This window comes from Microcaecilia unicolor, chromosome 3 (genome assembly GCF_901765095.1).
Source record: "Microcaecilia unicolor chromosome 3, aMicUni1.1, whole genome shotgun sequence".
Classification (NCBI taxonomy): domain Eukaryota; kingdom Metazoa; phylum Chordata; class Amphibia; order Gymnophiona; family Siphonopidae; genus Microcaecilia; species Microcaecilia unicolor.
In genome coordinates, this window is record NC_044033.1 from 288,145,551 (window position 1) to 288,171,506 (window position 25,956).

The window sequence follows — 25,956 nt, forward strand, 5'->3', positions numbered from 1 at the left end:
GGTGGTGGACTTTGGTCCCGGGGAACTGGTGGACTTTGGTCCTGGGGAACTGAGGAACTGAGTTCGATTCCCGGCACAGGCAGCTCCTTGTGACTCTGGGCAAGTCACTTAACCCTCCATTGCCTGCCGCATTGAGCCTGCCATGAGTGGGAAAAAGTGTGGGGTACAAATGTAACAAATAAATAATAATAAATAAGATAGCCACTGCATAGCTCACAAGAACCAGAGAAATTCAAACCTAGCCTTGACCTGAGAAACTTTGAACCTCTACCTGATTCAAGAATGTTTTCCTTACCACCATTCTTCTCTTTGTACCCACTTCCTTGGGTCAATTGTACCCCTCCAGAAAAAAAAACATTGTAGACAACTAATACGGACTTCAGAGTGTGTACACTGCCTCTTAAAACAGTGGCGTAGCCAAGGGTGGGCCGAGGCCCCACCTACTTTGAGCTCAGGCCCATCTAGCAGCAGTACACCTATGATGTTGTTGGCAGGCATTCTTCCCAAGCCCAACCAACCGAAAACTTCCAACAACTGTCCCTCCTGCATACCTTGTAAATAGATCTTCACCTGCATCAAGTAGCGACTGATACATTCTGTAGGGCCAACATGAGCAGTGTGTATTAGTTGCTGCTCGCTGCCGGTGAAAATCTATTTAACAGGTATGCGGGGGGGGGGGGGATGTTTGAGAGACCATATGGTATGCAGGCGAGAGAGGGAGAGACCAAATCACTTGTGGGACAAGGCAGAGTTCTTCTGCCCACCCATCTTGGGCCTAGGCCCACCCAAAATTGGGTGTCTGGCTACCCCCGTGTCTTAAAAACTCCAGCATTATAGTATGGCTCATAGTAACATAGTAAATGACGGTAGATAAAGATCTATATGGTCCATCCAGTCTGCCCAACAAGATAAACTCATATTACACGATCAGGGCGTAGACCATAGAAGTCTGCCCCGCACCGGTTTTGCTTCCCAATTACAGGCGTCGCCACCTAATCTCCGCTATGATTCCATGGATCCATTCCTTCTAAACAGGATTCCTTTGTGTTTATCCCACGCATGTTTGAATTCCATTACCATTTTCATCTCCACCACCTCCCATGGGAGGGCATTCCATGTATCCACCACCCTCTCTGTGAAAAAATACTTCCTGACATTACTCCTGAGTCTGCCCCTCTTCAACCTCAGTGCACGACCTCTAGTTCTACCTCCTTCCTGTCTCCGGAAAAAGTTCATTTGAGGATTAACACCTTTCAAATATTTGAACGTCTGTATCATGATGCTTGGACTGCACTCCCGCGGGAGGTGGTGGCGATGAAAACAGTAACGGAATTCAAACATGCATGGGATGTGCATAAAGGAATCCTATGCAGAAGGAATGGATCCTCAGAAGCTTAGCTACAATTGGGTGGCAGAGCAGGTGGGGGGAAGAGGGGTTGGTGGTTGGGAGGCGAGGATAGGGGAGGGCAGACTTTTATACGGTCTGTGCCACAGCCGGTGATGGAAGGCGGGACAGGTGGTTGGGAGGCAGGAAAAACTGCTGGGCAGACTTATACGGTCTGTGCCCTGAGAAAGACAGGTACAAATCAAGGTAAGGTATACACATGAGTTTATCTTGGGCAGACTGGATGGACCGTGCAGGTCTTTTTCTGCCGTCATCTACTATGTTACTATATGTCGCCCCTGTTTCTCCTTTCCTCCAAGATGTACATGTTCAGCTCAGCAAGTCTCTCCTCGTATGGTTTGCAATGCAAATCCAATACCATTTTTGTAGCTTTTCTTTGCACCGCTTCCAATCTTTTTACATCTTTTTTTATATATTTCTTATTAACAATTCCAAGAACAGTCTTGTACAGAAATAAGAAGATTATATTCACAAATCTTATAAGGTAAAGAAAAGTAAAATTATAATGATAATAGTTTATAGTCTTCTAATATTAGTCCACTAAATTGGGAGAAGAACAAGGCACAATACAATACAGTAATACTTATTTTAAATTCTCAATCAGAGACTTAGGAGGGAGGTTTACAGGGTTATATTATTACAATTGAGGTGTTGTTGTTATAACCGTTTCTAAGCTCAGAGATGGAGTGGTTACTTTCTTAGAATCTAAGAACATTTTCAAATGCAATGGATCAAAGAAAATATATTTCACAGAGTTCAATTTTACAACACATTTACACGGAAAGTTCAACCAGAATAATCCTCCCAATTGAAACACAATGGGGCGTAAGTTTAAGAAAGGATCGACGCCTCTTTTGCGTTACTTTGGAAACATCTGGCTATATCCTTATTTTGGAGTTAAGAAACATTTCTTTTCTATGTCTGAAAAACTGTTTTAATATCCAGTCCCTATCTGGTTGTAGTACGAATGTAACAATAAGAGTTGCAAATTCCAAACCCTCATCTTCTTCTATAACTTGTGAAAGGTTCAAATTCTCAAATATCAAATCACCCCCTTCAACTTCCGGTTGTCGATCTGTAGTTGATTTTTTTATATGGTTGTAGGTAGTCAGTATTTGAAATTAGTGGACAAGCCTGCTCTGGAACTTTTAAAATTTCAAACATATATTTTTTGAAAGTCAACAACGGTGCAACCATTTCTTGCGTTGGAAAATTTATAACACGTAAAGTCTTTGACCTCTGTTGGTTTTCTAAATTTTCAATTTTCCTTTGCAACCATTTATTTTCCTTTATGATATTTGTTTGAACCTGTTGCAATGTTTCTATATCCTTAGCACTTTTCTCAAATTTTTCTTCAACGTATTTAATTTGTTTCTCCATTTTAAAAATGGTTTCCTTAGGGGTTTGAACATTCTCAGTTAATAACACCAGTTTTTGGGCGAAAGATGTTTCCAATGTCAAAAGGGCATCCCAAATTGTTTCCAATGTAATAGTTGCAGGTTTAGAAGATAATCAATAGAAATCAAACAAAATTAAAACATGGAAAAGAAAATAAGATGATACCTTTTTTATTGGACATAACTTAATACATTTCTTGATTAGCTTTCGAAGGTTGCCCTTCTTCGTCAGATCAGAAATAAGCAAATGTGGTAGCTGACAGTGTATATAACAGTCTCTCATAGACAGTCTAGCAGGGTGGGTAGGAGATGTGTATGGGGACTTCAAAGCATTCCATAGATAGTCTAGCAGGATGTTTGTGGGGAGGAGGGTTATAAGCAGAGAAATACAACTTTATGGTTTATAATGGGCTAGAAAACCCAGGTCCTTGTTAAGTCCTGTCCTTTGGGTTTCAAAATATTCAATCATTCTGACTTCAAAGGTTTTGCGTTCCTGTATTGAGACAACACTTCACAGAACCAGGACACTGTACCAGTGATTTCACAGTGAGAATACTGAAAGGTAACTTTAAAACAATACAGGAACGCAAAACCTTTGAAGTCAGAATGATTGAATATTTTGACACCCAACAAACAGGACTTAACAAGGACCTGGGTTTTCTAGCCCATTATAAACCATAAAGTTGTATTTCTCTGCTTATAACCCTCCTCCCCACAAACATCCTGCTAGACTATCTATGGAATGCTTTGAAGTCCCCATACACATCTCCTACCCACCCTGCTAGACTGTCTATGAGAGACTGTTATATACACTGTCAGCTACCACATTTGCTTATTTCTGATCTGACGAAGAAGGGCAACCTTCGAAAGCTAATCAAGAAATGTATTAAGTTATGTCCAATAAAAAAAGGTATCATCTTATTTTCTTTTCCATGTTTTAATTTTGTTGGATTTCTATTGATTAACTTTAAGAGTGGATTAACACGGCTACCACACCTCTCTACTTAGGTTTAGAAGATAAAGATGACTTACTCAGTGTTAAGGAATTAGTCTCAGTTCCCACAGAAGTAGCCTCCTCTTTCTCGGCAGATTTTCCTTCCAAAACGCCGTCGCCATGCAGATCACCACTTTTCCCCATCAGGATACTCTGTAACGATTGCTGGAGTCTGGCCCTGCTGCAGGGATCACTACCCCCACCTCGGAGGGTGTGAGACCCTGTACCAAGACTTCCTGCTGGACTGCAGGCATTGGTGGCGGAACTCTCAATTCTGGGCTGAAAGAGATGTTTGCATCAAGTTGTGTAGACGTTTCTCCTTTCTCTGTGTCGTCCAACTGCGAAGCTTCACAGCCCAATTGCCGCCCCGACACAATGAAGTGGTCCATCGTCGCAACCAAAGGAGAGGCGGCTACCGGAGGACCTGGTCTTTGCCTGCCTCTCCGTTTAGGCATCTCGAGGTATAAATTTGTTTGAAGGGAAATAGAATACTTATATTTGAATTCAGGAGCTGCTTCGATGTGCTCCCTTCAGGTCGCCATCTTGGATTCTCCCAGTCTTTTTACATCTTTATCAAAACTGAGCACAAAAGTGGGGCATCACCAACGACTTGTAGAGGGGCATCAACACCTGCTTTCTTCTGCTGGGTATACCCCTCTGTATGCAGCCTAGCATCCTTCTGGCCACGGCCGTTGCCTTGTCGCATTGTTTCTTCACCTCAGACACAAACACCCCAAGGTCTCTCTCCTGAGTCGAGCTTACTAATCTCTTCCCTCCTATCCGGTATCTCTCTTTTGGGTTTCTGCACCCCAAGTGCATCCCTCTATACTTCTTGGCATTAAATTTTAACTCAATATTGCTTGAAAAACCTATATATTCTCAGTAATCTAATAGTGCCTATTGTGTGCTCATCTTTCTTTTTTTTTATTTGCTATTGTGCTCAGTGGTAAGGGAAACCGGCTGGACCTACTCACAGTGATAGCCCTGTGATTATTCCCGTTGTAACATCATCGCACTCCTACCTCCTCCCTCTCTGGGTTTCTGTTTTAGAATTAAACATTCTCTTTCTGTTGTGGATGTTAACCAGATATAATTTGTAACACTTATCTTAGTAGGAGGTGAACACTTGTGTCAACGGCTCACTGGATTGGCCCGTTCGCAGTCCGCACTCCAATTCAGCTGCTTCAGTTGCTACTTGTAAAATTTTCAGATCTACGAACTCTGTACCCCAGCAGTGAATAACTATTAAATTTTAACTGCCAGACCCTCGATCATTCTTCTAACGTTCGGAGATCACTTCTCATCATTTCTACTCCCTCCAGGGTATCCACTCCATTGGCTATTTTCGTATCATCCGCAAAAAGGCAAACCTTTCCTTCCAACCCTTCAACAATATCTCTCACAAATATATTAAATATAATAGGCCCCAGCACCGACCCCTGAGGAACTCTACTGTTCACCTTCCTTTCCTCCAAGCGGCTTCCATTTACCACCACTCTCTGCCACCTATCAGTTCACCAGTTTCCTATCCAGTTCACCACGTTCGGTCCTAAGTTCAACCCTTTCAGCTTATTAATGAGTCTTCTGTGGAGGACTGTATCAAAGGCTTTGCTGAAATCCAAGTAGATTACATCTAGCGCACGTTCTTCATCCAGTTCTTTGGTCACCCAGTCAAAGAAGCCAATAAGATTCATTTGGCAGGATTTTCCTTTGGTAAAGCCATGTTGCTTCGGGTCCTGTAACCTGTTGGCTTCTAGAAAGTTAACTATCCTTTTTTTCAGCAGCGACTCCATTATTTTTCCTACCACCGAAGTGAGACTTACCGGTCTGTAGTTTCCCAGTTCTTCCCTGAGAGGGACCACATCCGTTCATCTCTAAAGATCTTTAAGAGGCCCCGCCAGGACCTCTCTGAGCTCCCTCGGTATCCTGGGATATATCCCATCCGGCCCCATAGCTTTGTCCACCTTGAGATTCTCAAGCTGTTTATAAACTCTTTCTTCCGTAAACGGTGCAGTATCACTCCATTCCCAGATGTTCCCTTGGCAGCCAACCGCGGTCCTTCTCCAGGATTTTCCTCCATCAACACCAAAGAGAAATAATTATTTAGCATGTTTGCTTTAGCTTCATCACTCTCCATATAGCCATTCTCATTATCTTTCAGTCTCGTAATTCCATTCCTATCTTTTCTCCTTTCTCCAATATATCTGAAAAAGGTCTTGTCACCTCTCTTTAGCCATTTTTTTCTTCCACTCGCGCTTTTACTAGCCATATTTCCCTCTTCACTTCTTTGAGTTTAATCCAATAATCTTTTCTGTGATCCTCTTGTTGCGTTCTTTTGTATTTCTTGAACAGAGCCTCTTTTGCTCTTATTTTTTCAGCTACTTGTTTGGAGAACCATATAGGCTTCCTGCTTCTCTTGTTTTTGTTTACTTTCCTCACAAAAAGATCAGTCACCATATTTATAGCAGCCTTTAGCTGTTTTTCCACTTCTCCTACGCTGTCCCACGCCTACAGCTTCTTCTTCAGGTATTCCCCCATTATATCAAAATCAGTACATCTGAAATCCAGTACTTTGAGTTTTGTGCGTCCGCACTCTGCCTTCGCCCTTATATCAAACCATATCGTGTGATGATCACTATTACATAGGTGTGCACCCACTCGGATATTGGAAACACTTCCTTCATTCGTAAGCACTAGATCCAGCATCGACCCCCTCGTGGGTTCCGTTACCATTTGTCTGAGCAAGGCACTTTGACAGGTATCCACAATCTCCCTACTTCTTTCCGATGCTGCAGATGGGATGTTCCAATCCACATCAGACAAATTGAAATCTCCCAACAGTAGCACCTCCCCTTTCATACCAATCTTTTGAATATCTTCTATCAGATCCTTGTCTAACTTCTCCATTTGTGCAGGAGGTCTGTAGATAACCCCCATGCGGATACAGGTTCCATCTTTTCTTTCCAGGACGATCCATAAAGCTTCTTCCTTTCCCCAGGTTCCCCACATTTCACCCGCTCTGATATTGGCTCTCACATACAGCGCCACTCCTCCACCTCTTCAGCCATCTCTATCCTTCCTAAAATAATTATAGCCCGATACGGTCACATCCCATTCATGGGAATCGTTGAACCACATCTCCATAATAGCAACAATATCCAAGTTTTCTTCAAATATCAGGGCTTGCAAGTCTTAAACCTTTTTACTTAGACTATTAGCATTTGTGCTCAGTGCTTTCCAAGTGCTTAGTGAGTTTAGGTGGTTTTCTAAATTTACATGACCTTTCCCTCTGCCATCATGTTTATTCTGGGGGTGACTTTACAAAATCCCTTGTTTCCTTTTGTCACTCCCACCCTCTAGTTTAAATGTCTAGAAACATACTATCTCAGTAACCAACAATAGATTAATTTTTTTTTGCTTTTAATATTACATACTGGCTCAGTAACCAATAAAAGATTCTTTTTTTTTTGCTTTTAATATTGCATATTATTTTGTATATGTACCGCTGAGGATCTGCAAGATTACATTTACAGGCTCCCCAATGTTGTTTGTTTTTGGGTTTGTTTTTTTTTACCTTTCAAACCTATCATCCTCTTATAGGCCCTATGATGCAGAACATTCTCATATAAAATCCCAACTGTGTGTTCAGCCTTTTGACTCGCCATCAGCTGCTGGCAAATGAGGCATGTGCCCAGGACAGCAGAATAGGAGTGGGGGGTATGGCTCCAGCAGATGTGGGCTCTTCTCCCTTCTGCACATTTTGCCACCATCTCCCTGCCACCTCCGGTACCAGCCCCAAAGCTTAAAGAAGACTGAGCATTGTGTGGGCCCTCTACTCAAGTGTTTCTTTTTTCCTACCCCCCCTCTGAGTTTGACTTCCTAAAGCATCCTATACATTTGGCCAGTCCTTGCTGTGGTTTGTCTGCATAGCCCATTTATTTCACAGGCTGTTTTTAAATTTGTATTTACTGTTAAGTAATTTTTATTGAAGTAATTTGTTTTATGTTTCAACAATTTTTATTGATGATACAGCATGTTATACATGTACATAAGAATCAATCTTGAATAATTGTACCGCGCTCACACAGCCGTATGACTAACTTTGTAATTTCTATCATCAAACTCTCTATCATCAAACTGGTTTTACAATTTTTTTCCCCACCTCCCCTCCGACCTTTATATTTGGAAACAAAATGTGAGTGTTCTTATGCTGAACAAGAAAAACAAGAACAACATAATAAAGTATTGAATTCAAACATGAACAACTATTGTGCATTTTATTTTAAGATTTTCCTGTCTAATGTAACTTCCTTCTCTCCCCTCCCCTACCTTCTATATTTCCTCAATTATGATTGATGACATATCAAAAGGGAACCAGCACAAGGTTCCATGTATAGCTAACATAAAACTAGAAACCTCTGTATGGCAACAAGGAAAATAATTTATCATCAGGAAATTTTCCCTCCCCAATTCTCCGCCCCATCCTTCCCACCCTATCACCTTTTTCCATGACCCTTCAGACACCATCATTGTTTTGTAAGAATATTAACATAAAGAACACAGCCAGGATATCACGCCCCTCCCACCCTTCCCCCTGAGGAAATGCCCGATCCCTCAATATTTCTACCGAATGAGTGGGTCACTCTATATATCGTACCTAGAGTGAGTTTACCACCAAGCTTCTCCCTTTGACAAACAAGCTTTGTATATACGGCCCCCAGATTTCCAGAAACTGCCTCTGCCGCCTAAGGGAACTGCCCACACCCCTCCTTTCAAGCAGCAGAAACTCATGTAGCTTATTCCTCCAATGCCAAAAATCTGGGGGGGGGGGGGGGGAAATCCCCAACCTACTGACTCATAATCAGCCTTTTTACCTATCAGACAAGCTTTCCGAATCAACTGACGGGCCGCTCTGCCTTGTAAGATAAAAAGCTCATATTTATCCAAAAAAAATCCCCATCGGGGAGCACATGACTCTCGATCCCAAAAGTGATTCCAGGTATTGAACAATGGAGTTCCAAAAATGTCTCACCTTGGAACACTCCCACACACAATGAAAAAAGGATCCCGGGAGTCTTCCACATTTCTCACACAAAGGTGTAGATGTCCCTCTCATCTTAAAAATCTGAGCTTTTGTTAAAAAGGCCCTATGCAAAATCCGGTATTGACATTCTCTTAGCCCTGCATTTCCCGTCAAGCTAGGTATTCTGGATATCAAAACATTGAAGTCTAAGGAGAGGTGTGGCCGCAGCAAATCTCCTGCCCACCTCTGCTGAATTGACTCCCGATCTGCACGAGCCAGGTATTTTCCTAACGCCTTATGCAAACCCGAGATGGAAAGGCACTCCCCCGGCACCGAATGGAAAAACTGCCGCAAAAGATGGCAATGCCTAGACCCCAATGCCACTTTATCTAATGAGTTAACATAATGCTTCAGCTGAGTGTAAGCGAAGATACCCCCCATATCAAAATCCATACCAAAGGCTCCTAGATTCATCATTGAACCCTGCAAGTTTAACACGTGCTCCAATCTAGTTATACCCTGCCATGCCCATTTCCGAAATATCTCATTTTCCTGACCCGGTCAAAACGACAAATTCCCCTGGATGGGGAGGATATCCGACACCCATCTACTCAACCTAAACACCCACATCATGTCTCTCCAAAGGTGCCGCATCGGGATCAATAATATGTTGGTTCGAAATGTAGTCGGGAGCAACTTACCAGGGCTTTTATCAAAAAATGAAAATGACATGGTGCGTAATATTGACCTTCCAGCGTCTACATGTGTAATCATCTCTTGCCAGAAACCAGTATCCAAAATAACGTAAAAGACAAGCCAGTTATAACGCCTCAAGTCTGGTAATCCAAGGCCACCCTCATTCCATGACCCCTGCAACATACTCAGCGGAAGCTTTGCTTTCTTTCCTCCCCAACAGAAGCGTCTAATCGCCTGTCTTAGCTAGATAAATTGGCAGCATTTGCATCAGATAAAGCCATCTGGGGAATTCCACCATTCTAAACAACTGGATCTGCCCACTAAGTGACAACGGCAAAGACATCCACGCACGCAACCTCTCCGTTGTAGCCTTCAACAATCTAGAGACATTCATATGGTATAACTCTGAAACCCGCATGGATAAATGTAACCCCAGATATTTAAAAGATCCCTGCGCCCATCGAAGCGGGAACTCCGACCCCCACTCCTGCCGTAAACTATCCACAGAAGGTATCGCAAGAGACTTAGTGTAATTAAGCCGAAACCCTGCAAAGTCTCCAAATTCCCAAAAAAGTTCCAAGAGAGCGGGCAAAGAGTTACGTGGCTCAGTAAGATTACCAGCAAATCATCTGCAAAAGCCGAAAGGAGAAACTCCGAGCTCCCGATTGGTACTCCCTTAATCTCAGGATGGTGTCTCATTTCACGAATTAAGGAATCCAGAGACAAAACAAACAATAGCGGGGACAGGGGACAACCCTGCCTAGTCCCTCTGTAAATCCAAAAGGACTCCGAACACTCTCCATTCATCCACACGTATGCTCGCGGCTCCAAATACAGAACCTGTATGGCCTCTAGAAAAAACTTGTTAAAACCATATTGCCTTAACACTGCAAACATGAAGGACCAGTTCACTCTGTCAAACGCCTTCTCTGCGTCAAAACTGACTAAGAGTGACGAGAGGCGTCTCTGAGCCACAACTTCTAAAGATGTTAAAATAGATCTAACATTTTTAACCGTGGTCCGCCCCTTCACAAACCCCACCTGGGACACATCAACCAATGATGGGAGAACCATTGCCATCCTGTTAGCTAGGACCTTGGCATATAACTTTGCGTCAACATTGAGGAGAGAAATAGGCCTATAAGACTCCGGCTCTACCGCATTCTTTCCCACTTTGGGTATATCACAACAATCTGGGCCACTTTAAAAGTATCTGGGATCGATTGAGTAAGCACCATCAAATTGAACAAAGATATTAACAGCATTTTGACCTTATCAAAAAATTGACCTTATGTGAAGCACTCTGTTGCAGGGCCAGCATTAAATCTCCCTCAGTAAAGGGCGTATTCAACCGCCTCCGCTGACAAGCGGAGAGCTGAGGCAAGTCCACATTGTCCAAATACATATCACCGTTCAATTCTGCTTCCTGTAGAACTGACCAAACGTATCTGCGATATCTCGATCTGTTCTTACCATTCGACCATCCTTTGCCTTCAACTGCAACACCTGGTGAACACCCCCCTTTTTGTGCACCATCCTAGCCAACAAACTTCCCGCCTTATTGCCATACTGAAACAAGTGATACTTATAGTACGCTTGGGTCTTAACCACTCTCTGATGTAATAATTCGTTCAACTCTTTCTGTGCCCCTAGCAGTGCCTCCTTATTTCCCAAAGTAGCAGAACGCCCGTATTCTCTCCTCAGCCTCTGCACCAAAGCCCCCAAACGGACAATTGCCCCACCTCTCGCTTTCTGGCGTTGCGCCAAATAAGAAATGATGTCCCCACGCAACACAGCCTTTGCTGTTTCCCAAAAAAGGGCTGGCTGATCCATATGCCCTCCATTATGATACACATAATCTTCCCATCTATCTTCCAGATAGGCTTGAAATCTCGAATCATTCCCAAGCTCCAGAGAATAATGCCATACCTTACTGCTAGGGCCTCTCACCTTATCAACCAAAAGCAGCCAAACCAGAGCGTGATCAGATACCGCATAGGGCCCCATCTCCGCCTTTTGCACCTGAGAAAATTGAAAGGGCCTATATCAATTCTTTATAAGTTTCTTAGTAGGAGTGAATTTCAGAAATTTAATTTTATGCTGCAGTGGGAAAGGGATTTGGGTATGGAATTGAGCAAGGGGGAATGGACCACAATATTTTGTGAAGTGAAAAAAAGCTCTATATGTGTGTTATACAAAGGGAACGCTTATAAAGTTGTTACTGGTACTATATGCCAGTTAGACTAAAAGTTGTATCCCAGCAAATGCCTTGGATGTATGTTGGCGATGTTTGACTGAAAAGGGAACCTTTCTCCGAGAACAAGCAGGCTATAGTATTCTCACAAGTGGCTCAGTGATCTGCGCCGGCCTGGGAACCGGCATTCTGTATAGCAAAAATTTTGCTAGAGCCTTCTGAACGTGTCGCACATCCTACTGCGCATGCACGGAATGTCTTCCTGCCCGCGATCCTCAGTTCTTTTCTTCCGCACGAGCAGCGGCAGTGTTTTTTTGTGGCTCCTCTGTGTGCCCGGGAAAAGAGCCAGACATGCCTTTTTGTAGTGCCTTCTTAATCTTTACTTTGTCTTAAAAAAAAAAAAACCCTATAGTGTATTTTTAGATTTTTCCCCGTGTCAAGTTTTCTTTCTTTTTTGTTGCGGCCATTTTTAGGCCTGCTCAGCCGGATCCTTCCCTCTTTTTGTGCCTTTTTTTCTTTAGCACAATTGCGCCTTTTGATTTAGCTGGCGCTATCTTCCCTTCCATGTCATTGAAGACTCCCAGTGGCTTCAGACGCTGTACTCGGTGTAACCGGACCATCTCAGGCACTGATACCCATTCGTGGTGTATTCAGTGCCTTATCCCCGACCATAGCCCAGCTCGTTGTGTCCTTTGTCTTCGTATGAAGAAAAGGACTCAACTTGCTCAAGAAGCCCAACGCGAGAAACTTTTGGGGGCTTGGTCTGGTCCTTCGACATCAGTATCGAGGTCTGCGGTGTAGACGGCATCGAGGGACACATCGATGTTGGGAATGGAGGTAAGGATGGCTGCTGAGAGACTGAGACACAGTGGAAGCACTGAGGCATTGAGGGGGTCTCTACCTGCCTCGAGGCCTCCTGCTATGCAGGCCCCCCCCCCCCAGGACCGTCCATTGTCAGACCCAACCCCGAGGCAACATGGGGATTCAACGTCGGCACCTAGGAGTCTTGGTGAGGTGCATCAAGTGAAGGCTAAGAAGTACCGACACCGTTCTCCGTCGTCTCATGGTGCCGGGAGCTCTGGGCTGCCGAGGGATTCGAGAAGCGTCAACACCAGGAGGACCGCTCCCTCTCCATACAGGAGGTGCCGACGCACTTGTCTCCTAGCAGCCAAATTCCTGCTCCTGAGCCCCAGGCAGTTCTGCAGCCTGCTGCTCTACCGGCCCCACAGCCTTCACCTATGGCAGCTCTCAACGAGCGGATCTGGGCCTTACTTCTAGAGCTGCTGGAAGGGCTGCTGCTGCATCATACTGTATCAGAGTCGGAGTTGCTTGGGCCTACCATACCGCCTGTGGCAGCTGTTTCTAACCCTTCACCCACGATGAGGTCTCCAACTTCGGCGCCGCTTGCGGCTCTGGTGTCAGCTGCCACCCAAGCCGGTTCCCTGTCGATGGAGGAAGCTTCGCCGCAGTCCATGCAGGAATTGGCCCCTCGATATCGCCCTCGACACCATTCATCGAGGCGGGTTCGATCTCGGAAGTCTCTGAGGGAAGTGCTCTCCGACACAGAGGAGGAACGCTCATGGGAGTCAGAGGAACATCCCATGTACTTCTCAGATGAGTCCTTTGGGATTCCCTCTGAACCTTCCCGTCCACCTGAAAGGAGACTGTCTCCACCTGTGAGCCTCTCCTTTTCATCTTTTGTGTGGGAAATGGTTCAGGTCATTCCATTCCCTGTAGACATGGAGGATGAGCCCAGGGCTGAGATGCTCGAGGTCCTGGACTACACCTCTCCACCTAGAGAGGCAGTGACATCTCCTTTGCATAAAGTACTCAGGGAGGTCCTTATTCAAAACTGGGCATCCCCTCTGTCTGTCCCCATAATCCCGAAGAAAACAGATTTTCAGTATTGGATCCACGGGGACCCTGGGTTGCTGAGGTCTCAGTTACCCCACAACTCCATGGTGGTAGACTCCACTCTCAAGAGAGCCAAGAGTTCTAGGGACTATGCTTCGGCGCCCCCAGGCAGAGAAGCTAGACCTTGGATTCTTTTGGGAGGAAAATGTATCAGGCCCATATACAGTCTTACCAGCTCTTCACGAGCATCCACTTGCGGAACTTGGTGCGACAGCTGTCTAGTTTGGTCGATGCCCTCCCTCCGGAGCAGGCCGAGGCCTTTCGCCAGCTGGTCAAGCTGCAGAAGGCGTGTTGTAAATTCTTGGCCAGGGGCACATATGACATATTTGATGTAACATCCAAGATCTCTGCTCAAGTTATAGCTGTGTGGAGACTCTCATGGCTGCGTGTGTCTGACCTGGACCATTTGGTCCAGCAGAGGATTGCAGATGTTCCTTGCCGGGAGGATAATCTTTTCGGAGAGAAGGTGAAAGATCTAGTTGACCAGATCAAGAAGCATACAGATGCTATGGCTTCTCTGTCCGTCTGGTTGCCTTCTGCTCCCACCTCCTCAACTCCGGCGTCTCTCCAGCCTACTCAGGCTCAGCCCTAGCCCATCAACAGCGTACGCCTGAGTCCCCTACTGCTCCCCAACAAAAACAAGGGAGCTGGGAATGCAGCACTTCCAGTACCGCGTGCTGCCTTTTGGCCTAGCGTCAGCCCCCCAGAGTATTCACAAAATGCCTAGCAGTAGTTGCAGCGTCGCTACGCAGGCTGGGATTGTTTGTGTTCCCTTATCTCGACGATTGGCTGGTGAAGAACACCTTGGAGGACGGTGCTCGGGAATCCATGCAGAGGACTATTCAGGTGCTAGAACTGCTAAGGTTCATAATAAATTACCCCAAGTCCCATCTCACTCGTGTTTAAAGATTGGTGTTCATTAGAGCACTGCTGGACACGGGAAAAGTTTGACCCTATCTCCGTGAGGCAAGGGCAGACAACCTTCTGTCCCTGGAGTCCACGGTTCAAGCATCTCAGCAAGTCACAGCTCGGCAGATGTTGAGACTCTTGGGGCACATGGCCTCCACAGTTCATGTTACACCCACGGCACGTCTGCATATGAGTTCTGTCCATTGGACCCTGGCTTCTCAGTGGTGTCAACCCACAGGAAATCTAGAAGATATCATCCACGTGTCCACTGACTTTGTACATTCTCCACAGTGGTGGACGATTCAATCCAGTCTGACCTTGGGACGTCCATTCCAAATTCCTCAGCCACATAAGGCGCTGACGACGGATGCATTTCTCCTAGGGTGGGGTGCTCATGTAGATGGGCTTCACACTCAGGGAGCCTGGTCTCCCCAGGAAACAGATCTTCAGATCAACCTCCTGGAACTCCAAGCGATCTGGAACACTCGAAAGACTTTCAGAGATCGTCTGTGCAACCAAATTATCTTAATTTAGATATACAATCAGGTTGCCATGTACTACACCAACAAGCAGGGGGGCACCGGATCTCGCCCTCTGTGTCAGGAAGCCATCCAGATGTGGCTGTGGGCATGCCGTCACAACATGTTTCTCGAAGCCACGTATCTGGCAGGCATAAACAGCAGTCTGGCCAGCAGACTGAGCAGGATCATGCAACCTCATGAGTGGTCCCTGAATATGGGTGTAGCCCAGAAGATCTTCCGAGTGTGGGGCACCCCCTCGGATCTCTTTGCCAGTCAGTACAATCACAAGGTCCCTCAGTTCTGTTTCAGACTTCAGGCCCACTACAGACTAACGTCAGATGCCTTTTTCCTACATTGGGGAACAGGCCTTCTGTATGTGTATCCTCCCATACCTCTAGTGGGGAAGACTTTGTTGAAACTCAAGCAAGGCCGCGGAGCCATGATTCTGATTGCACCCTACTGGCTGCGTCAGATATGGTTCCCTCTTCTTCTGGAATTATGCTCCGAGGAACCGTGGAGATTGGAATGTTTTCTGACACTCAGAACGAGGGGTCGCTTCTGCATCCCAACCTTCACAACAGAGTAGTTCTCTGCACTCACCCTGTTCCTGCCGAAGGTGGTTTCAGAGTTCCACCTGAACCAGTCATTTGTCTTGCCAGCATTTTTCTCCGCCCTCGTGCCCACCCTGGCGAAAATAGCTTGCACACCTTGGACTGCAAGAGAGCGTTGGCCTTTTACATGGAGTGGATGAAGCCCTTCAGTCCACCCAGCTGTTTGTTTCTTTTGATCCCAACAGTCCATAGGTATACGCACAATTTCCAGTTGGCTAGCAGATTGCATTTCCTTCGCTTATGCTCAAGCTGGGCTGACTCTAGAGGGCCATGTCACGGCTCATAATGTCAGAGCTATGACTGCATCAGTGGCTTACTTAAAGTCAGCCTCCTTGAGCAGGATACCCGACACGACAGTCAGTTCAGGCAGTCAGTGTTGCAGAATCTGTTTGGGGTTTAGAATCCAACTCTGCCCTCCTAGGCCCGTTTTGTTCTGCTCCAGGCTGCATTCTGAACTTGCTTGTATATAGTTTCAGGTTAATCTCTGTTACATCCTCGTCATTGCGAGGCCCAATTGACCAGTGTTTGTTGTTTTGAGTGAGCCTGGATGCTAGGGATACCCCACGTGAGAATAGTACAGCCTGCTTATCCTCGGAGAAAGTGAAGATACTTACCTGTAGCAGGTATTCTCCGAGGACAGCAGGCTGATTATTTTCACAAACCCGTCCACCTCCCCTTGGAGTTGTCTTCTCTCTTTCTTTCTTATGATTTTGACTGAACTGAGGTGGGAAGGCATTCCGCACATGCGTAGTCGGACGCGTGACGTGTTGAGAAGGCTATAGCAAAATGCTTGCTATACAGAATGCCGGTTCCCGGGCTGGTGCGGATCGCCAATCCACTTGTGAGAATAATCAACCTGCTGTCCTCGGAGAATACCTGCTACTAGTAAGTATCTTCGCTTTATCCATATTTTGTGGTCTTGCTGTAGATTACAAGTTTTTTGGACATTGGTCACCAGAGCTGTGGGGCGAGACCTGAGGATACTGTTTCCTCTGGACCCTAAATGGTGTTTGTTGGGACTGGATAATAGGAGCGGACTTAAATGGTATACTTGAGTTAAAAGAATGTGTTTAGCAGCTGCTGCTAAAAGTGAAATAGCTAAATGGAAGCAAGCTTCAGGACCAACTTTGTAAGATTGGCTCTTAAAGGTTGAAGGTGGTTCGCAACTTGTAACAGTTTACTTACAAACATAATGGTCGCTGTGATTCCACTAATGAAGAATGGACTCACCTGGACATTATTATGTAATACGTCCGAGGATATTGTTGGCTTGGGGGAAAGGGGAGTTACCAAGGAGAGGGTTAATGGAAGGGGTGTACGTTGAAGAACCAACAGTGAACACGGATCTCTTGTATTAAATATGATGATTGGGGGGGAAGTGGGGTTGGAGTAATTTTTAGGATATAGAGGACAAGACTTACGTTGATGGTGAACATTGTTAAAGTTTGAATTGTCAATGACTGCTGGGAATATAGGTATGCCTGCTATGGCTCAATATCATTTAGATGTGACTAGAAAAGGCTCTTTTTAGATTGTTGGGCCTTATGAATGGAATCATTTGAAACTCACTTATGGACTTTTAAGTGCCGACTTAAAGCACATGTGATGTGTTTGGCTTTCCCTGATACTCTTGGTTAAGTATAAGACTGTGCTTTGAACAGTTTTGGCTGTCTATTTCGGTTATTTATTTATTTATTTGTATCCCACATTTTCCCACCTTTTTGCAGGCTCAATGTGGCTTACATGGTACCGTGATCGGTGTTAACCGATTCCGGTGTAACAATTCCTGATGATTGTTAGAATTTAATTTTGTTATGTTTTGTATTTATGTTTTTTGTATTTTTATGTGTATATTGTACCTTAACCTGGATAAGGGCGAATTATAAATAATAAATCTAAATCTTTTTGGTTGTTATTTGATATGAATATTAAATAGAAATTTATTGACAAAAAAGGGAAATCAAATTGAGAAGAACACACAGAGACAAGAATGAGGTGCGGAGTAAGCAGGGGACACAGCGAATTGCAATGTGTGAGTCACTTTGCTTGTAAAAGTCTGGCACAATTGGTAATTGTATACTACTACTTGTCATTTCTATAGCGCTACTAGACGTACACAGCGCTGTACACTTGAATATAAAGAGACAGTCCCTGCTTGACAGAGCTTACAATCTAATTAGAACAGACAAACAGGACAAGCAAGAGATAAGGGAATATTAAAGTGCATAAGTACATAAGTAATGCCACACTGGGAAAAGACCAAGGGTCCATCAAGCCCAGCATCCTATCCACGACAGAGACCAATCCAGGCCAAGGGCACCTGGCAAGCTTCCCAAATGTACAAACATTCTATACATGTTATTCCTGGAATTGTGGATTTTTCCCAAGTCCATTTAGTAGCTGTTTATGGACTTGTCCTTTAGGAAACCGTCTGACCCCTTTTTAAACTCTGCCAAGCTAACCGCCTTCACCACGTTCTCCGGCAATGAATTCCAGAGTTTAATTACACGTTGGGTGAAGAAACATTTTCTCCAATTTGTTTTAAATTTACTACACTGTAGTTTCATCGCATGCCCCCTAGTCCTAGTATTTTTGGAAAGCGTGAACAGACGCTTCACATCCACCTGTTCCACTTCACTCATTATTTTATAGACCTCTATCATGTCTCCCCTCAGCTGTCTCTTCTCCAAGCTGAAAAGCTTAGTCTTTCTTCATAGGGAAGTCGTCCCATCCCCACTATCATTTTAGTTGCCCTTCTCTGCACCTTTTCCAGTTCCACTATATCTTTCTTGAGATGCGGCGACCAGAATTGAACACAATACTCAAGGTGCGGTCGCACCATGGAGCGATACAACGGCATTATAACATCCTCACACCTGTTTTCCATACCTTTCCTAATAATACCCAACATTCTATTCGCTTTCCGAGCTGCAGCAGCACACTGAGCAGAAGGTTTTAGTATATTATCGACGACAACACCCAGATCCCTTTCTTGGTCCGTAACTCCTAACGTGGAACCTTGCATGATGTAGCTATAATTCGGGTTCTTTTTTCCCCACATGCATCACCTTGCACTTGCTCACATTAAATGTCATCTGCCCTCTAAATCATTTATAAATATATTAAAAAGCAGCAGTCCTAGCACAGACCCCTGAGGAACCCCACTAACTACCCTTCTCCAGTGTTAATACTGCCCATTTAACCCTACTCTCTGTTTCCTATCCTTCAACCAGTTTTTAATCCACAATAGGACATTTCCTCCTATCTCATGACCCTCCAATTTCCTCTGTAGCCTTTCATGAGGTACCTTGTCAAACGCCTTTTGAAAATCCAGATACACGATATCAACCGGTTCCCCTTTGTCCACATGTTTGTTTACTCCTTCAAAGAATTGAAGTAAATTGGTCAGTCAAGATTTCCCCACACAATAGCTGTGCTGACTTGGTCTCAGTAATCCATATCCTTGAATGTGCTCTGTAATTTTGTTTTTGATAATAGGCTCTACCATTTTCCCTGGCATCGACGTCAGACTCACTGGTCTATAGTTTCCCGGATCTCCCCTAGAACCTTTTTCAAAAATCGGTGTTACATTGGCCACCCTCCAATCTTCCAGTACCACGCTCAATTTTAAGGATAAATTGCATATCACTAACAGTAGCTCCGCAAGCTCATTTTTCAGTTCTATCAGTACTCTAGGATGAATACCATCCAGTCCAGGAGATTTGCTACTCTTCAGTTTGCTGAACTGCCCCATTACGTCCTCCAGGTTTACCGTGAAATCAGTAAGTTTCTCCGACTCATCCGCTTGAAATACCATTTCCGACACCGGTATCCCACCCAAATCTTCCTCGGTGAAGACCGAAGCAAAGAATTCATTTAATCTCTCCACTACATCTTTATCTTCCTTGATCGCCCCTTTTACCCCTTGGTGATTGGCTCTGTTGAAGTATTCACTGACTCTCTAATACTAGATTTGTGTGTGCAGAGGATTTGGGGCACTCATTCCAGTGGTGGAGGTGCGCTTCTCCCAGCACCTTGGGGTCTTCTATCACTATTGGTTCGGCTTTGCCCCTGTCCCAGTACCTAGGGGTCTTCATTCCTCTTTGCTGGTGTAATGATGGTTTGAAGTCATCATGCTGATGGTTAGTTCCTTTTACCCCTTTTTCCATGCCAATCTTGATGCCTTGTAATTCAGCTGCAAACCTCACTGAAAATGGATGGAAAACCCAGAGTGCAAAATGCTTATCTCATTGACTTTAATAGAAACAAATGATTTGAGATCAAAGAATGAACCAAATGGATGGGTGATCCAAAAATATACAAAACCGAAATTTTTTGCTGTGCACATCTCTAAAAGGATGTGTTGTAGTAACCTTTTCATTACAAGAAAGACCACATTTAGGAAAAGGTAAAATTATATAATTAGGGAAATAAATTGCCTCACTAATTTGCTGCAGATGAGTTATTTTATTCCACTTCAGTGATTTTGGAGATATAAATTAAGAGAGACAAATTATTGATGCATTAAATGAGTATGTATAATTATAGATTTTACTTTGACATTCTCCGTAGTATAATTAGTTTACATAACACTCTAACGTGTTCATATATTATAACTGAAATCCTGCAACTGCATTAATTAGCTGGGTGGGATCTGAAATGTTGTAATTTTTCCAAAAGGAATAATTTTTTTCTTTTAAAGAGATGAGCTAAATGATAATGATGATGATGATGATGGCGACGACGACGACGACGATGATGCAGATGAGAAGGAGGAAGATGAAAAGAAGGAAGATGGAGAGGGAGAAGAATTTGAATGCTATCCACCAGGCTTGAAAGTCCAAGTGCGGTACGGACGAGGGAAAAATCAAAAATTATATGAAGCTAGTATTAAAGATTCTGATGTTGAAGGTGGAGAGGTCCTTTACTTGGTGCATTACAGCGGATGGAATGTGAGGTAACTTTGTTTTAGCTAGTGACTACAAGCTAAAAATTGTTCCAAGTTTGATAATAAAGTAGTGTATGAAGCAGACGGTTCATATTGCTAAACTGGTGTCTGATAATTTTGTCGTGCTCTTTGTAGGTTAATACATCATAACAAAGACTCATCCAATAGTACTTCAATCTTGAGCTTTATAAGGGCATTGCGTTTTGATGTGGTTTGCACTTCATGTAGTAATCAATCTTGAATTGTTATGGTGTGAGTGCAGCATTAAAAAACATTTTTTTCAACTTGAAGCAAACATAAGAACATAAAAACATAAGAATAGCCATACTGGGTCAGACCAATGGTCCATCTAGCCCAGTATCCTGCTTTCAGTAGTGGCCAATCCAGGTCACAAGTACCTGGCAGAACAGAAACCTAATTAGTAGCACCATTCCTTGCTATTAATCCCAGGGCAAGTAGTGGCTTTCCCCATGTCCATCTCAATAACAGACTATGGACTTTCCTCCAGGAACTTGTCCAAAACATTTTAAAACCCAGATACGCTAACCGCTGTTACCACATCCTCTGGCAACTAGTTCCAGAGCTTAACTATTCTTTGAGTGAAAAAATGTTTCTTCTTATTTGTGTTAAAAGTATTTCCATGCAGTTTCATTGAGTGTCCCCTGGTCTTTGTACTTTTTGAATGAGTGAAAAATTGATTCATCTCCACCCGCTCCACACCACTTAGGATTTTGTATACCTCAATCATATCCCCCCTTAGAAGAGCCCTAACCTCTTAAGGCTTTCCTCAAATGGCAGCAGTTCCATTCCCTCTATCATTTTGGTCTTTCTTTTTTGAATCTTTTCTAATTCTGCTATATCTTTTTTGAGATACGACAACCAGAATTGAATGCAATACTCAAGGTGAGGTTGCACCATGGAGCGATAACGAGGCATTAAAATATTTTCAGCTTGGACCACTGCCCTTCCACTTCTCTGTTTACCCATCCTGTGAGTTCTTTCTTTAGGTACTACCCCATTTTACCAAAGTCAGCATGTCCTCAGTCCATCTTAGCTCTTATGTCAAACCATATTGTGTGATAATCACGTTTGCCTAGGTAGGCACCCATCCATACAGTAGAAACACTTTCTTCATTTGTGAGTACCATATCCAGCATCATCCCTTCCTTCGTGGGTACCGTTACCACTTGTCTGAGCACAGCATAATCTTCATAGTCTGCTATTGAGATAGACATGTGGAAGCCACTACTTATAAAAAAGAAGAATCATCCCCCATGCACACCAAAAAAGAAAAAATGGGGGATAACCAATCGAATTCCAACTCAAGAGTAACTTATTTGAATATAAAAAACAAATGTACAATAAAACTAAAGTGGTCCTTCTTATTGACAATCGACTTGTTAAAACTCGATGCAGTCCTGTGTTTCGGCGCGGAAGGCTATTGCCTTAAGAGTCGCAAGTAATTTGGTCTAGTTGATGATACAAGGATGTGAGTCAATAGGTCCCAAACAAAAAATAGCACCATCAGGGCACAGAAAAAAGAATCTGTGGAACAGCAATATAGGGAGACATCTATCTTCAAAATTATCTATGCAGGAAAATCATGGTGAGTTTCACTTCACAAAACAGCTGTAGAAACAGCTATCCACAGTCTGTTTTGTGCAGTGAGCCTCACACTTTTAGATTTAAGATTTGTTTAAAATGCTCTGTTAGTTGCTAATAGATTTAGAGGCTCATTTCCAAAGTACATAGACTTACAAAGTTACATAGCTTTGAAAATGAGCACCTTAGTGTCTTTACTCAAATAGTACCTTGGTCTAATCACCATTTTATTAAGTGTTTCCTGCAGTTAGAATAAAGATAATTCTATAGATTCTGGTATTAGGATTTGTAAAAAATAATGGGATCTTTATAATCTGTGTTATTAAAAAAAATCTTTGGTTACCAACTGGTATTGAATCATTTTCACTTTCTTCTGCTACTGAACTGTGGAATTCTTCCACCAAAGTTATCCTTGATCAGGTAGCACCTCTGAAAGGCATTGAAAAGAAGTGATCTTGAGGGATAGGGCAGGTCAAAGGGGTTTGAGGAGTGGCACTTTATGTGAAGGACAATATTAAAGCAATTGAAATGCAGCAAACCTGGGGAAAAGAGGAAGCAATATGATCATCCTGGAAAGAGAAGATGTAACCTGTATCCACAAAGGAGTCATATACAGACTTCCACCATAAAGATCTGATCAAAGATATCCATAAGCTGGCATTGAAAGGAGAAGTGCTGTTGATGGGAATTTCAACTCGCCTGACATGGATTGGAATATTCAATTTGCAGAATCAGAAAGAAGCAGAGAGATCACAGATCTCTCCCATAGTGCTCATAAAAATAGCTGTACTGGGTCAGACCAGTGGTCCATCTAGCCCAGTATCCTGTTTCCAACATTGGCCAGTCCATGTCATAAGTACCTGGCAGAAACCCAAATAACAGCAACATTCCATGCTACCAATCTCAGGGTAAGCAATGGCTATGGGTCAGGCCAATCACATATTGAGTCCAGCCCATTGAAGATCAGATGTCTCCCAGAGTGCTCATAAAAATAGCTGTACTGGGTCAGACCAGTGGTCCATCTAGCCCAGTATCCTATTTCCAACATTGGCCAGTCCATGTTATAAGTACCTGGCAGAAACCCAAATAACAGCAACATTCCATGCTACCAATCCCAGGGTAAGCAGTGGCTATGGGTCAGGCCAATCACATATTAAGTCCAGCCCATTGATGATAAGATCCCAATAAAACTATTCACAACACTCATTAATTTCACTTTGATCCATGTGTAGATTAAAGTCCCTAAGTAAAATAGTATGTTCAGTTTTTATATCATGAGTTAAAATAGTATGTTCAGATTTTATATCATGAGTTAAAAGTGCCTCAATCAAAGGGGAATTAATATAATAGAGTAAACCCGGTGGGCAATAAATAAGAGAAGAAATCAGGCATTTAAACTAGGAGGCAGGTCACTTCAAATAGTCACCCCCAGCTATCGCTAAAGACAAGATGTGACAGTAGAAAAGAAAGCAGTGCAAACAGCAAACTTAGCAAATCCCTTCTTACCAACACAGCAGGAAGTGAGACTAAACAAAAAGCTAAACAGAAGACAAAAATGTCACTGAAATGTAGATGGAAAGCGATGACCACAAATGCTCGCAGTCTAAGCAACAAAGTTCAGGACCTGCAAGCCGTGATGTTAGAGGCAGACTTAGATGTTGTTGCAATCACGGAGACATGGCTCAACGATTCCCATTCATGGGATGCAAACATACCAGGCTATAATCTATTTAGGAAAGATAGAGATGGTTGTAAAAGTGGAGGAGTAGCGCTGTATGTGAGATGATATTGCAGTGACTGAAATGACAGGGGTCTGGGAAAAGGAAGAAGCGATATGGATCACCTTAAAAAGATAGTAGAACCTCTGTTCACATGGGTGTTGTCTACAGACCTCCGACACAATCAGAGGAACTAGATAAAGATCTGATTACAGATATCCAAAAGTTGGGAAAGAAAAGAGAGATGCTGTTGCTGGGAGAAATCAGTCTGCCTGATTTCAATCTGCCAGATGTGGATTGGAAAGTTCCATCTGCAGAATCGGAAAGAAGTAGAGAGATCGTGGATGCTTTCCAAATTGCTGTGCTCAGAAAAATGGTGACAGAACCCATGAGGGAGGGAATGATGCTGGATCTGGTGCTTACAAAATTGAGATAGTGTGTTAAATGTCCGAGTGTGTGCCCACCTGGGCAGCAGTGACCATCAAAAACTTTGGTTTGATATAACAGCTGAAGTGGAGGGCAGCCACTCAAAACTCAAAGTCCTGGATTTCAAGCATGCTGCCTTTAGTAAAATGGGGGAATACCTGAGGAAGGAGCTGATGGGCTGGGAGGACATACGAGAAGTGGAAGGGCAGTGGTCCAGGCTGAAAGAAGCTATAAATATGGCCACAAACCTTTATGTAAGGAGAGTAAATAAAAGCAAGAGAAAAAGGAAACCAATATGGTTCTCCAAGCAAGTGGCTGAGAAAATAAAGGCTAAACAGCTGGCGTTCATGAAATACAGAAAAACTCAAGAAGAGGAACAGAGAGAGGAATACCGTATGAAACTGAAAGAAGCCAAGAGAGAGATACATCTGGCGAAAGCAAATTGCTAGAAATGTAAGGAGGGGCAACAAAAATTTCTTCAGGTATATTAGTGAAAGGAGGAAGACTAAAAATAGAATTGTGAGACTGAAAGATGCTGCGAACCGCTATGTGGATAATGATGAAGAGAAAGCAAATTTGCTAAACAAATACTTTTATTCTGTTTTCATTGAAGAAAATCCTGGAGAAGGACTGCAATTGACTGGCAAAAGTACATATGAGAATGGAGCGGATATAGCACCATTCATAGAAGAGACTATTTATGAACAACTTGAAAATCTAAAGGTGGACAAAGCCATGGGACTGGACGGGATCCACCCCAGGATATTGAGGGAGCACAGAGAGGTTCTGGCAGGTCCTCTTAAAGATTTGTTTAATAAATCTTTGGAGACGGGCGAGGTTCAATGGGATTGGAGAAGAGCGGATGTGGTCCCTCTTCACAAAAGAGGTGATAGGAAAGAAGCTGGAAACTACAGGCCGGTAAGCCTCACTTCGGTTATTGGAAAAGTAATGGAAGCGATGCTGAAGGAAAGGATAATGAATTTCCTGAAATCCAATAAGTTGCAAGATCTGAGACAACATGGTTTTACCAAAGGTAAATCGTGTCAAATGAATCTCATCAAATTCTTTGATTGGGTGACCAACGAATTGAATCAAGGATGTGCTATAGATGTAATCTACTTAGATTTCAGCAAAGCCTTTGACACGGTTCCCCATAGGAGGCTCTTGAATAAACTTCACCGGCTGAAGGTAGGACCCAACGTGGTGAACTGGATTAGGAACTGGTTAACGGACAGACGCCAGAGGGTGGTGGTTAATGGAATTCACTCGGATGAGGGAAAGGTGAGTAGTGGAGTGTCTCAGGGTTCGGTGTTGGGGCTGATTCTGTTCAATATATTTGTGAGTGACATTGCCGAAGGGTTCGAAGGTAAAGTTTGCCTTTTTGCGGATGATACCAAGGTTTGTAACAGAGTGAACTAACTCCGGAGGGAGTGGAAAACATGGAAAAGGATCTGCAGAAGCTAGGTCTAAGGTTTGGCAATTAAAATTCAATGCAAAGAAATGCAAAGTGATGCACTTAGGGAGTAGATATCCACGGGAGATGTATGTGTTAGGCAGTGAGAGTCTGATATGTACAGACAGGGAAGAGGGATCTTGGG

At 43.6% G+C, this 25,956-nt stretch overlaps 1 protein-coding gene across 2 annotated transcripts in view; it reads left to right on the plus strand.

The window, feature by feature from the left end:
• The window catches only part of ARID4B (AT-rich interaction domain 4B), a 1,313,885-nt gene that overhangs the window by 1,021,157 nt on the left and 266,772 nt on the right, over positions 1-25,956 (plus strand). For both annotated transcript variants that reach the window (XM_030198147.1, XM_030198148.1), the window contains exon 17: positions 20,367-20,621. In XM_030198147.1, coding sequence (XP_030054007.1) covers positions 20,367-20,621 — 255 coding nt within the window. The remainder of the gene's footprint in view (positions 1-20,366; positions 20,622-25,956) is intronic.